This window comes from Triticum dicoccoides, chromosome 4B (assembly GCF_002162155.2).
Source record: "Triticum dicoccoides isolate Atlit2015 ecotype Zavitan chromosome 4B, WEW_v2.0, whole genome shotgun sequence".
Lineage (NCBI taxonomy): Eukaryota > Viridiplantae > Streptophyta > Magnoliopsida > Poales > Poaceae > Triticum > Triticum dicoccoides.
Window position 1 is genome coordinate 485,346,224 of NC_041387.1, and position 14,081 is coordinate 485,360,304.

At 44.8% G+C, this 14,081-nt stretch overlaps 1 protein-coding gene and 1 long non-coding RNA gene across 4 annotated transcripts in view; both read right to left on the reverse strand.

Annotated features, from left to right (window-relative positions):
• LOC119291018 (calmodulin-lysine N-methyltransferase) overlaps positions 1-1,142 on the reverse strand; it is a 4,455-nt gene extending 3,313 nt beyond the window's left edge. The window contains exon 1 of the mRNA XM_037569707.1: positions 939-1,142. Coding sequence (XP_037425604.1) covers positions 939-1,077 — 139 coding nt within the window. The 5' untranslated portion in view covers positions 1,078-1,142. The remainder of the gene's footprint in view (positions 1-938) is intronic.
• A 9,640-nt stretch (positions 1,143-10,782) lies between these two features.
• LOC119291019 lies at positions 10,783-14,075 on the reverse strand. 3 transcript variants are annotated; one of them, XR_005142148.1, is made up of 4 exons: positions 13,885-14,075; positions 13,481-13,660; positions 11,598-11,658; positions 10,783-11,343 (listed from the first exon to the last, which is right to left on the reverse strand). It is a non-coding gene; the product is annotated as an uncharacterized LOC119291019 (long non-coding RNA). The 3 variants fall into 3 exon arrangements; XR_005142149.1 differs by having other exon boundaries at positions 12,197-13,660; XR_005142147.1 differs by having other exon boundaries at positions 11,598-13,660.
• Positions 14,076-14,081: the final 6 nt, after the last annotated feature.

The window sequence follows — 14,081 nt, forward strand, 5'->3', positions numbered from 1 at the left end:
AAGGTTAAATAGAAACAACACTGACAAAGAAAGCCAGCTGCATTACAGTCACCAGAATGACATCGAAATGAAAGGAAATTACGGTGATGTTGTGTACTATAAAACAGCTAATATTGACTGTAAACATGTCCTTACAGTTAAACAGGGTCTACCGAGATGAAAATGGTGAGAATTTTCGTATTTAAAAACAGTTATGGCTAACTAAGTGTGCATTTAGCATTCACAAGTGCATACAGTACTGCTAATATCAAAGGATAAGCTGCGAGCATATTGCCCATATGCATAACAGTACATGGTTTTAAAACAAGAACCTCATGCACCATCTCATTCAAACAAGAAATCATACTCCAGAGCAAGCTAGACCTGTTTCTTTTAATCAAATACTCAGATGTAAGGGAAATGGGCCAAGCTCATTCAGTTGCGGGACTGGATCTACAATCCCACCAGCTGGGTTCAAGTCTCGACGGATGCAAATCTAGGTATCTATTTAAAATGCCGGGACTTCCCCTACAAAGTACTTGGTTATAAACACAAATGGCATGTGCCACAATCATATGTGTGTTAACCATTTTGTCTGAATTAAAACTTTGCAGGCACATGAATTCAGAGCTGGAATTGCATAATAAGCAGTTGACAGCAATCGTGTTATATCTTGATCTTCTGATGCTCCTCCTGCATTACAGGACTAGTAAATCAAGAGACCCACCCACACTCTTCCTGTTTAGTCAGAAGGTATAGCCCGAGTATCGGTGCTACGAGGAGGTGTCGAGAGTGAAGATAATTACGGCGCGAAGCCTTCTTCACCGTGCATACCTAGGAAGCTATCTCGTCTACTGGACCGCCTGACAGCGGCAGATCAAGCGGAACCGGGAGCTAAACGAAATCGATCCGATTACAAAATCTGCTGTGGGGCGGGAAGAGGACGGAAACGGCCGGACCTGATGCGTGGGGAGAGGCGGAGCGAGAGAGCAGGGCGCGGCGGAGGATGTGCCACCGCAGGCTGGCATTGGAGGCTCCACCGGCAGGAGCGGACGACTGCGGCGGCTCCGGCGACGGGGAAGGGGAGGAGGATCCCATGGGGACTGGGAAGGGAGCCCGAGATGTCTGGTTCAGTTTGTTTTTCCTCGGGAAGCATCGATTCAGACGCGGTCGTATGTGCATGGTTCAGCCAGACCAGCTTGGGCTCAATTGGCCACGCAATCACTTCTATCAGAAAATGAGTGAGCTTATTCGTTTTCTGATCAAGAAATGTGAGAATGAGCATACTCTGTCTTACAGTTTTTTTTTAAATGCTTGGCTTCAACCGATGGATCGCACGTCAGCATCGTCCTGCCGTCCATGAGACGTGTGTCTTGCGTGTCCGACGTGACCATTGCTTGCTGCTTGCTATCCGCTATAGTAATTAGTTTCTGCAGAGCAAGGTCTTTGTTGCAAAAATAAATTGTAACAAGACCTCCGCTGTAAAAAAAAATGTCAACTAGACTTATGTTGCAAAATAAATTAAATTGCAACAAGATCTTTGTTGCAAAAACACTATAACGAAACCTCTATTGCAAAATAAAAAAGAAAATCAACTTGTCTCATGTTGCAAGATTTTCTGCAACATGACTCATATTGTAGAAATTTCTTGCAACACAACTTAAGTTGGTAGAACGCTCAATCCGCTAGATCCAACGGCTCGCAAGGCGGCGGATCTTTTAAATCCGCCAACCGACGCATAGCGACGCCCTTTCACAAGAAAAGGCATAAGGCCCCATATATTAAGTATCACAAGTCCTTCCATACACACCCATACATAAAAAACAATCAAATTATTGGTTGTGCCGAAGTCTTCTTTCTCTTTCATCCCACGGCAGCGCCATGTGCTTAGCTCGATGCCGCCATGGCAGGGAAAACCTTTTTTGACCCAGGAGTTTGTAGAAGCAGTGACCCAAAAGTCGGCGATGCAGACGAAGAGGCTGGCGGCTGCGATCTACGAATGAAGTCGTCGTCTAGGAGAAGAAAACACAGATAAAGGCCTATAGAAACTCCGGAGACCGACCGAATCTAGACGGTACATTGAAAACCTAAACCAACCGGATTCCGAAAGAGGATATGGCTCCACACACCCTCCGTCGGTCATAAACACGCCAACAGAATGTATACGACTGTCCTTTTTCGATTCAGTCTCTAAAATATTCCCATCCAAATAATATTTAGAACTCAAAACACGTGCACAAGAAGAATTTGGATTCTGAATTAGGCGCCAACATTGCTATTAAGGGCACGGGAAGTGCCTTGATTCTTAACTCATCATCATGATGTTAAATTTTTAGAAACAACTATCCAATGTATTACTTTATCTGTCCCATAATATAAGAGCGGTTTTGACACTACACCAATGTCAAAAGTGTTGTTATATTAATGGGACAGAGGGAATATTTCTTTTGACGTTGTCCTAAGCCGTGTTGCATTCAATTAGTTTAGATATCGCATGTGCATATCAATATGGTGGCACAATGTAAAGAGAAAGGAATGGGAGAAACATAGGGAAAGAAACTGTTGGAAATATGAGCAATTTACCGAGTGATTTTATTAACAGAAATACTAGATAAAGCATGAGTAGTGTAGCAGTGATAAAACAGGCCATGCGATTTGACAAAGGGAAGGTAAACAACATCTTCATATATGAACCGTAACTAAACATATCTTGAGCGGACAGTATAGCAAGGAGCATATATGAAATAGAGTCTAACATATCCAGGGCAAACACTAGAACAAGGAACTGTAGCAGAACCTCTAATAGAAAGGGGACGAACACGTACGAAGCAGCAGCAGCAGGAGCGCTGGACTTGGGTTCGATGTCCTCGCCAGCCATGTCGTCGAGGAGGTCGTGGGCGTCGGGGAAGAAGTCGTCGTCGGGGAGGTAGTCGTTGGAGTCCGGGGCTTCCGTGATGAAGAAGTCAGTAGTCGCGCAGAGCGCTCCCCAAAAACCTTATCACCCTTCTCCCGTACAGGACTCAAAGAGTGCGGTTTCGGAGGCCTACTGTCCCGACCTGCGGTGCACGCCGCAAGCCGGGATGAAGAAGATCGTAGCAGCAGCGCAGTGCTCAGGAACCGGTGGCGAGAGGAAGAAGTAGTTCTGGTGCGTCTTGCTGAGAGGAGCGACCTCCCTTTTATAGGCGCAAGAGAAGGAGGCGAGAGGACAGCGCCGGGAGCTGAAGGGACCGAGGGAGATGAAACGAACAGACAGCAGCCGAAGGGTGCAGCGTTCATATTTAATCTCCACTACAGCAAAACTTTCCATCTCCCGAGTGACCTTTCGTATACCCGTAGTGCGTGGCAAAAATTTAGACATCGGCTCGGCTCATTCCCGCAACCCGCGGCGCGTCGTGACGAGGCGTGGCGAGGCGGGCGACGGAGGAGGAGCGCGCGTGGATGTCCCTCTTGTTCTCATGCTCATACAAGTGGGGAAAGAACCCCCCTTATAAGGAGGTCCAACTCCCACTAAACTAGCAATGTGGGACTAAACTTTTAGTAGTATCCCTTGCCTTGCACAAATGGGCTAAGTGGGCCTCTAGGATTTATTAGAAATTTCTGAAATAGTTATTGGGCTGCCCAAAATAGACCAAATTCCAGCAATCCCCACCAGATCCCAGAGGCACACAGAAATTTGCCTTTGGTTCCAAAGCACTGTTTTATATACCGGTACTGCAGTGGAGACTATTAAGTTGAACTTCCACCTAGAACTCTATGCTACACTAGTAAGCAACTTGAACAGTGGACTGGGCCTTGAACTGCAAGTTTTCTGCGAATCTGGCTTCACATAAAGCCTTGACCGATACGTGGCTACCGTGGGTCTTCCCCGCGGGTGGAGCTTATGCGTCATACTCCATGACCTTTCATGAGTTTACTAGAGAGAACCCTACTCTCATAGATTGCGACATTTAACAATCAGACTCATATAGGTGTGTTCTTCAAAAGATATTCTGCAGGATAACATCTCTGCTTAAATAAGCCACTTAAAACACATTAAGATATACATCAACCTGCCATGCAGATTAGGAGAGTATTGCATCTTCATGGAGTGGTATTGTGAATAGTAGGGATACTCTCCTCTCAGTTGACCAACAGCTTGTCTTCCACATCTAATTCACAGGATCTCCGATCACAAAGAATAGGTTACCACTGTGAACAACTCATATTGTGGGTCTCATACCCATCTCCCTTGATGCATTATCTATCACATTACGTGATAGACCCTTAGTAAAAGGATCTGCCAGATTTTTAGATGTTTGGACATAATCCAATGCAATAACTCCGAAGTTTTTCATTTTCCTGACAGACTTTAACCTTCTCTGAACGTGTCTTGATGACTTCATGTTATCCTTTGAGCTGCTCACTTTCGTGATCACAGTTTGATTGTCGCAGTTCATAAGGACACCCGGTACAGGTTTCTCAACAACCGGCAAGTCATTCAAGAGTCGGCGAAGCCAATCTGCTTCGACCGTAGCTGTATCTAGTGCTGTGAGTTCTGCTTCCATAGTTGACCTCGTTAAGATGGTCTGCTTGCAAGACTTCCAAGAAACAGCGCCACCTCCATGAGTGAATACATAACCGCTTGTGGCCTTTATCTCATCAGCATCTGAGATCCAGTTTGAGTCACTATACCCTTCAAGCACCTTTGGATGCCTAGTGTAGTGAATTCCATAATTCGTAGTGCCTTTCAAATAATGCAAAACTCTCTCTAGAGCTTTCCAATGCACATCTCCTGGTTTTGAAACAAACCGACTCAGTTTGCTAACAGCAAAAGAGATGTCAGGTCTTGTAGCACTTGCTAAGTACATAAGCGAGCCAATAATCTGAGAATACTTCAATTGATCTCTAGCAATTCTTCGATTCTTTCGAAGCAGCACGCTAGCATCATATGGTGTTGGAGAGGGCTTGCAGTCACTATAGCCAAAGCGACTCAAGATCTTTTCCACATAGTGAGATTGAAGCAATGTAATCCCACCATCATCATCTCTCAACAACTTGATGTTCAGAATGACATCAGCCACTCCTAAATCCTTCATCTCAAAACAGTGAGATAGAAAATCCTTGACCTCTTTAATAACATTCAGATTTGTTCTGAAAATTAGTATGTCATCAACATACAAGCAAAGCATAACTCCCTCGCCCCCACCATGGCGATAGTACACACATTTGTCAGCTTCGTTCACAACAAAGCCTGCAGCTGTTAAAGTTTTTTCAAACTTCTCATGCCACTGTTTGGGTGCTTGCTTGAGTCCATACAAGGACTTTAGCAACTTGCACACTTTCCCTTCGTGACCATCTACTACAAACCCATCTGGTTGTTCCATATAAATTTCCTCATCCAACTCTCCATTTAGGAAAGCAGTCTTAACATCCATTTGATGAACGAGAAGACCATGTGAGGCAGCTAGTGAAAGTAGAACTCGAATAGTGGTCAGTCGAGCCACAGGTGAGTAAGTATCAAAGAAATCTTCACCTTCCTTTTGGGTATAACCCTTAGCCACGAGCCGAGCCTTGTACTTTTCAATAGTACCATCAGGCCTAAGCTTCTTCTTGAATACCCATTTGCATCCTATAGGTTTGCACCCATAAGGATGATCAGTTATCTCCCAAGTTTCATTCACCAAGATGGAATCCATCTCGCTATGAACTGCTTCCTTCCAGTAGTCAGCATCTTCAGATGCATAGGCCTCTGAAATAGAACTGGGAGTGTCATCTATGAGATACACAAGAAAATCATCACCAAAGGACTTTGCAGTCCTCTGTCTCTTGCTCCTAATAGGAACTTCATTGTTCTCCTCCACAGGACTTTCAAAGTGTTCCATCGAAATGGCAGGTTCGGTAATTGTAACTGGTTCCTGATTAGATGAGGTAGCCATATCCTTCATGGGAAAGATATCTTCAAAGAAAGTCGCATCATTCGACTCCATGATCGTACCGACATGCATATCAGGTACCTCAGATTTTACAACCAAGAATCTATAGCCAATGCTATGAAAAGCATATCCTAAGAAAACACAATCCACAGTCTTTGGTCCAAATTTCCGCTTCTTTGGAATTGAAACATTGACTTTCACCAAACAACCCCATGTTCGCAGATAAGAGAGTTTTAACCTTTTCTTCTCCCACTCCTCGAATGGAGTTATCTCTTTGTTCTTTGTGGGGACTCGATTTAGGACATGACACGCTGTCAATATCGCCTCCCCCCACCATGCCTTGGAGAGACCCGATGTGTCTAACATGGCGTTAACCAAATCAGTTAGAGTACGGTTCTTTCTTTCGGCCACCCCATTTAACTGAGGTGAGTAGGGAGGCGTCCTCTCATGGATTATACCATGTTCCACACAAAAAGCATCAAATTCATTGGAAAAATACTCTCCACCACGGTCAGACCTAAGCCTCTTGATTTTTCGATCAAGTTGGTTTTCCACTTCAGCTTTATAGATCTTGAAAAAGTTCAAAGCCTCATCCTTAGATTTCAGAAGATACACACAGCAGTATTTAGTGGAGTCGTCAATTAACATCATGAAATATTTCTTTCCACCTTTTGTCAAAACACCATTCATTTTACATAGATCTGAATGTATAAGTTCTAGTGGTGCAAGGTTTCTCGTCTCCGCAGTCACGTGAGACTTACGAGGTTGCTTAGCTTGCACACACACTTGACACTTAGATCCCTTGACAGTGGTGAAACTAGGGATTAAGTTCAACTTTGCTAGTCGTGACATGCAACCAAAGTTAACATGACAAAGACGTGAATGCCACACATTTGATTCACTATTGTTGCAAATATGATTAACAACTTTATTGCAAACGTCTGATAAGGATAAACAAAACATGCCTCCTGACTCATAGCCTTTACCAACAAAGGTTCTATACTTGGATATTACAAATTTATTCGACTCAAAGACAAGCTTATAGCCATCTCTACACAGAAGAGATCCGCTAACAAGATTTTTATTGACGGAGGGGACATAATGCACGTTCTTCAGCCGCACGATCTTCCCCGAAGTAAACTTCAGATCGACCGTGCCAACACCACGAACAGAAGCACTTGAACCGTTGCCCATCAGCACGGTTGAAGTCCCTGCGGTCTGATAAGACGAAAACATGGAAATATCACCGCATACATGCACATTAGCACCAGTGTCAATCAACCAGTCAGGAGAATGACATACTGAAAGAATAGTGGGAAATATACCATACCCAGCATCCTTCATGTCAGTGTCTCCAATGACAACATTAGCGGTCTTGCCGCCTTTCCCAGGATGACGCTTGTCATAGCGATTAGGGCAACTAGAAGCCCAATGATCAGGATCTCCACACACATGACAAACACCTTTCTTCTTGCCATTCTTCTTCTTGAAGTTCGTGTGTTGCACAGCCTTGTTCTTCCCATCAAACTTTGCTTTACCATCAAACTTGCCCTTGTTCTTGAACTTGTGGGGCTGGAAGTTCTGCTTCTGTACCACATTGGCACTAGATCCTCCCTCAATACCTCGAGCACGTGTGTCCTTTGCTCTCGCCTTTTCTTCAACATCAAGAGTACCAATGAGATCCGAAACGGAAAACTCCTGTCTCTTATGCTTCAGTAAGGTAGCAAAGTTCCTCCATGAAGGAGGAAGCTTAGTGATGATACCCCCGACAACAAACTTGTCCGGTAGCATGCAATTGAAGTGCTCAAGTTCTCTAGCAAATGACTGTATCTCATGAGCCTGCTCAACCACGGAGCGCTCTTCAGTCATCCTGTAATCATAGAATTGCTCCATGATGTACAGCTCAGTGCCGGCATCCGAGACCCCAAACTTGGCCTTGAGTGCATCCCACATATCTTTTCCATTATCAATTGACGCATAAGCATCAACTATGTTCTCTCCAAGAACACTCAAGAGCGCAGCCTTAAACAAGGTATCCATTTTCTGAAAAGCTTGTGCCTGTTGGGCATCTTGCTCTCCTTCAGGTTTGCCAAGAGTGGCGTTACAGCAACTCATGGTTTGAAACCATAAGACTGCTCTCACGCGCCACCTCTTATAGTGGATACCCTCAAACATAGGAGGTCTCATGGAAGCAGCAAAACCACTTGGGGTAAATTGCCTATAGTAAGGTTTTTGGATTGTTGGAAATATGAGCAATTTACCGAGTGACTTTATTAACAGAAATACTAGATAAAGCATGAGTAGTGTAGCAGTGATAAAACAGGCCATGCGATTTGACAAAGGGAAGGTAAACAACATCTTCATATATGAACCGTAACTAAACATATCTTGAGCGGACAGTATAGCAAGGAGCATATATGAAATAGAGTCTAACATATCCAGGGCAAACACTAGAACAAGGAACTGTAGCAGAACCTCTAATAGAAAGGGGACGAACACGTACGAGGCAGCAGCAGCAGGAGCGCTGGACTTGAGGTCGATGTCCTCGCCAGCCATGTCGTCGAGGAGGTCGTGGACGTCGGGGAAGAAGTCGCCGTCGGGGAAGTAGTCGTCGGAGTCCGGGGCTTCCGTGATGAAGAAGTCAGTAGTCGCGCAGAGCGCTCCCCAAAAATCTTATCACCCTTCTCCCGTACAGGACTCAAAGAGTGCGGTTTCAGAGGCCTACTATCCCGACCTGCGGTGCACGCCGCAAGCCGGGATGGAGAAGATCGTAGCAGCAGCGCAGTGCTCAGGAACCGGTGGCGAGAGGAAGAAGTAGTTCTGGTGCGTCTTGCTGAGAGGAGCGACCTCCCTTTTATAGGCGCAAGAGAAGGAGGCGAGAGGACAGCGCCGGGAGCTGAAGGGACCGAGGGAGATGAAACGAACAGACAGCAGCCGAAGGGTGCAGCGTTCGCATTTAATCTCCACTACAGCAAAACTTTCCATCTCCTGAGTGACCTTTCGTATACCCGTAGTGCGTGGCAAAAATTTAAACATCGGCTCATTCCCGCAACCCGCAACCCGCAACCCGCAACCCGCGGCGCGGCGCGTCGCGAGGCGGGCGGCGGAGGAGGAGCGCGCGTGGATGTCCCTCTTGTTCTCATGCTCATACAAGTGGGGAAAGAACCCCCCTTATAAGGAGGTCCAACTCCCACTAAACTAGCAATGTGGGACTAAATTTTTAGTAGTATCCCTTGCCTTGCACAAATGGGCTAAGTGGGCCTCTAGGATTTATGAGGAATTTCTGAAATAGTTATTGGGCTGCCCAAAATAGACTAAATTCTAGCAGAAACCACACCTTACCAAAGCATTAATTACTTGTTTGCGAGAGAAAAATCAATCTATTCATCATTAGTCATGGCAATACAAGAAACACTAGAAAATAAAAAAAACACGGTTTATTGACCACCTAGCGACGACTACAAGCAGTGAAGTGAGCTGAAGACGCGCCACCTTCATCGCCCCGCCAAAGAACTTGTTGTAGCAGAGGGTCGAAAAGTCATACTAATACCCACAAGACTAGCGCGCCAGAAGAACATCCACCTCTAATGAAGAGAAGCGTGGAGAGAAATGATCCAACCTGTAGACGCATCGACAAAGTGTATCCATGGAGATCAATCCAAGACTAATACAATTGAATCCCACAAGATTCATCGAAGACACACCATCACACAACCTGTGACGCTGCTAGACCCATCGCCTCGACAAGGGTAGAGAGAGAGGACCTTATTCCATCTTCAAGAAGCCGCCACTGTCACGTCTTCTTGAGTAGGACACAAATCCTAACCAACCTAAAGAAAACACCTAAATAGGAGCAGGAACCCTCCCGTCGCCAAGGGTCGGGGTCCACTGCGCTTCCATTGCCCTTCCATTGCCATAAGGCTAGCGAAGACGATGGAAACTGATGATGGCGGTGGGAGGGTCAAGAAACCCTAATCACATATGCACTCGAGTCAAAGCAAAGAGACGTAATTTTTTTACAACATTAATCATCGGTAATGTAAAAGATATGACGTCAAATTTGTAAGCATGGCAAATCGGATGTTTTCTATGACAATTTATGTTGTCGCGAGGATGGCAATTTTCTTTAGCAAGCACGGCAAATTCTGGTAAAAAGAACTGATCATGGCATGGATTTGTCATGCTTGCTAAGGAAAATTGGCATGCCTGCGACAACATAATTTACCACAATAAAATTTCGATTTATTACCATGCTAAAAAAATTTGACATACAATTTATAGCGATATACCGTGTAGAGACGTATATCCATTAACATAGAGCTCCCTTCTTTTTATTCTTTATTAATTGTTGTGCCACTTTTTTGCCTATAAAAATGCCAAGAGACTAGCACTGTCACTAGTCTAAGCTCAGTTCAAGCCGAAACATTATATTAGTTCAAGATCCAGTTAATTTCGTGAACAGGTGGGGTAGCGGCCGATCGAAGGGTGGATAAGCCTCATAAATCTCCCTGGGTTATACTGTATATGGAAAAAAATCCATTAGATTCTCCTGCGCGCGGAGCACAAGGCCCACGGTCCTCGTCCCCTTCCTCCTCCTGCGCGCGCGTAGAGCACAAGGCGATCCCCGACGAGCGGCGCGCAGGCCGAGGAGCGGAGCGGAGGTGAGCGGTCTCCCCTAGGGTTTAGGGCTTGACAGAGACGCCAGGACGCATCCCCTTGTCGTCTTCCTGGCGCGAGATCTGATCCCCTAGGGTTTAAGGTTTGACAGAGACGCCAGGACGCATCCCAGAGACGCCAGGACGCATCCCCTTGTCGTCTTCCTTGCGCGAGATCTGATCCCCTAGGGTTTAGGGTTTGACAGACGCCAGGGTTTGACAGAGACGCCATGGCCGAAGTTAAACTTAATCTATTAATTCTCTCTGCAGCGATGGCAGAGGTTCCGTTCAGGTACATCAACTGCCGGCCGTGCCGTCTCGAGGGCTTCTACAGCCGCGAGGAGTACGCGGATCACGTCGAGTTCCACCTGGCTGTGGAGCCGCCGCAGCCCAACCCCGCCGAGGCGTACCGCAGTGGCGGAATCAGCGGATCCAACGTCGCCAGACCGAGCGGGAACAGATCAGGCTGGCGGCACAGAGAAATGCCGCCAGGAGGGCCGCAAGGGAGGCCGAGGCCACCAGGGCGAAGAACAAGACCAAGAGATAGGTAATACAGTAATTTTATCACCTTCAGACTGGCGATTTGGTTTACATGATACTAACACTACTGGGATAAATAAATAAAAACAGGCAAGCTTGCGAATTCTGGAGCCGGGGGGACATCACAGCACCGGTCCAGAAGCTGCCTCGTTCCTCGTTAGCCTGCAATCATGGACCCGGGGTGAAAGGATATAGCATCCGTACAGCAAACTTCCGGGAGAGAGTTTATCATGTCCGGCAGTCACATTAATAAGTTCCTGCGGTAAAGAGATGGAAGGGACAAAATGATGAATATTATCACTCTAAAACTTCTAGTGTCTAAAACATAGCTACTGTGAACTATGTTTTTCGGTATGTATCCAATTGAAGCATTTACAAGCTATGATGTGTTTCCTTTATTGATTCAGCTGCTTTGGATTAGTTTTCTTAGTAAACAATTCTGTCAGCTGCATCAGGACACTAGGCTGCAAAGCACCTAAATAATGATGAAATTAGTGACCATGAAACAAACCTTTGTGAGGCAGATCTTTGGGGATAGGAATAACCTGCATACAGAATACCTCTCGCGTTACCTGCACATCCCCCATATAATACCATCATAATTTTACCATTTTGCACATTTTGAGAATCTTAAAAATATAAGAAGACTGCCTTTAAACTTTTTTATTTATGATAACAGTACAAACATGTGGATGGGATTTTAAATTGGTACTCCTTCTGTTCAGAAATATAAGATGTTTTGGATATTTCAACATGGACTACATTCAGACTGAAATGAGTGAACAAACACACTAAAACGTGTCTATACATCCGATTCACAAGATAGTGTTGCAGAACATCTTATATTTGTGAACTAAGGGAGTGCATGCTAGGAAAATAAACTGATATACTTCATCAGTTCACAATTATAAGATGTTCCAACGTTTTTCTGGTCCAGATGTATATAGACGGATTTTAGTGTCTTTGCTCACTCATTTCAGTATGTATGTAGTCCATATTGAAATATCCAAAACATTTTATAATTATGAACGGAGGGAGCACATTACAAAAGAAAATGTCAACACTTTTCTTGACTATTTTACACATAGATGAGTATAAGAGTTAACCTACCATGCTGTGTGTGCCCTATCATTTAACATTGTCATTTCATACTCTGCATATACAAATTTATCTATTATGACGCATGTGCTTATTATTTAACAAGAACAAACAACTGAGTTAGAAAGTTGTGCAAATTTGTGTGTTCGTCATGAGCTCAGAACTGGTTGCTTACCGAGTCATATGCGGAGAATTTAGTTTTATTGTGTACCAAGTGGCTAATCAGCAATCAGAGACTATGTAGCTAGTACTGACTGTTTGAAAACTTCATATAAGAACATACTCCCTCCGTTCCCTCCGTTCCTAAATATAAGTCTTTTTAGAGATTCAACTACAAACTACATACGGATGTAATATAGACATATTTTAGAGTGTAGATTCACTCATTTTGCTCCGTATGTAGTCTATAGTGGAATATCTAAAAAGACTTATATTTAGGAACGGAGGGAGTACATGGCAAAATGAGAATATGCCAATAGGGTTACTTTGCCCTTTGTTTTATTCTCTTTTATTTAAGGAAACATATAAATCGAGCCCATCCAAACAACCGCTGCTTGTTGTGAACCTGCAGTTGCTCTGTTGATTAATGTTGCATTGTTGCTCTTGTTGATTTGTTGCATGGCATGGCTGGGTCTAAAAGTAAGAATGCTAATGTTGACAGCGAGGAGGGTTGTAGGAGGCTTCTAGCTAGAAGTGCTTCAGCAATTGGCTTCTAATTTCAAAACCAAAAAGTGGAGTCAAGAATGCAATTGTGCTGTGTTATTTCTTCAAGGCAGAAATAAAACAAGACCAAAATCAAAAGAGAGGTCTGCATGTCCGCATGTTCGTCACGAGTTAGAACTGGTTGCTTACGTTTTTCTATTATCACAACTGCAGTGAGTCTCGCAATCAGAGGGTCAGGTCGGTGGTATAGATGGTTGCATGTCAGGTTTACGACCACCATCCCACTAGCGTGACTAATCAGCGATTAGGCATAGGACATTTAATAGCACTGCTAAGTGTCTAAAAGGTGCATATAAGAAGTACTCCCTCTGTCTCATAATACAAGATTTTTTGACACTGTGATAAGTGTCAAAAAACATCTTATATTATGAGACAGATGTAGTATATATATGGCTAAAGAGAATACGCCAAGAGGGTTACTTTGCCCTGCCTTCTATTCTTCTTTGTATACTCCTACAAGGAAAAGTTACTACACAAACAAACAACTAGGTAGGGTGCGTGCACAGATTCTGTCTGCGTGTTAGATAGGCAGCAAGCTGCAAACGGTCCAGCCCTGAGATACAATTTGCTTACTTGTCGACAAGCCTAGGCTCGCACAGGAATCGTCAGCTTACTGATTCCAAGAAGAGTGGCATCAACTTGCAAAGCTTCAGTCTGCACCGGCCTCGAATTAGGCACTGATGAAAATATACCCTAAGTCCCATCGTCTTGCCTACCAAGGCTTTGAAATCCCGGCAAAAAACCAATTCACTCCTGCAAAGGAAGATTGGAGAATAAGATTAATAACCAGCCTCAGCGGATCAGTATATCGACCGTAGATCACTAAAGCGAGCAGCCTAACACAAATTACCGAGGAAACGAACCACGGGCTGTGAGAAATCGACCCGCAGACCACTAAAAACGCAACCTTTATGGGTAAAGAGACAGTGAATCGGAAGAAAAAAGGGTTGCGGATCTGTAAATCGGCAATTACATACCTAATAGACGCGCCATCGTCTCCACGATGGTCTGATCTCGAGAACCTACGAGATCCAGAAGAAAGGTGCTGCCTTTAAGAAGATCCGGGGCGCTCCGGCACGAGCAGGCCCTGGGGCGGCGCAGATCTGCCGGTCGCCACACTGCCTGCGCAGATCGCATGGGGGAAACCGGTCGTAGATGAGCGTATGTGAGGGGA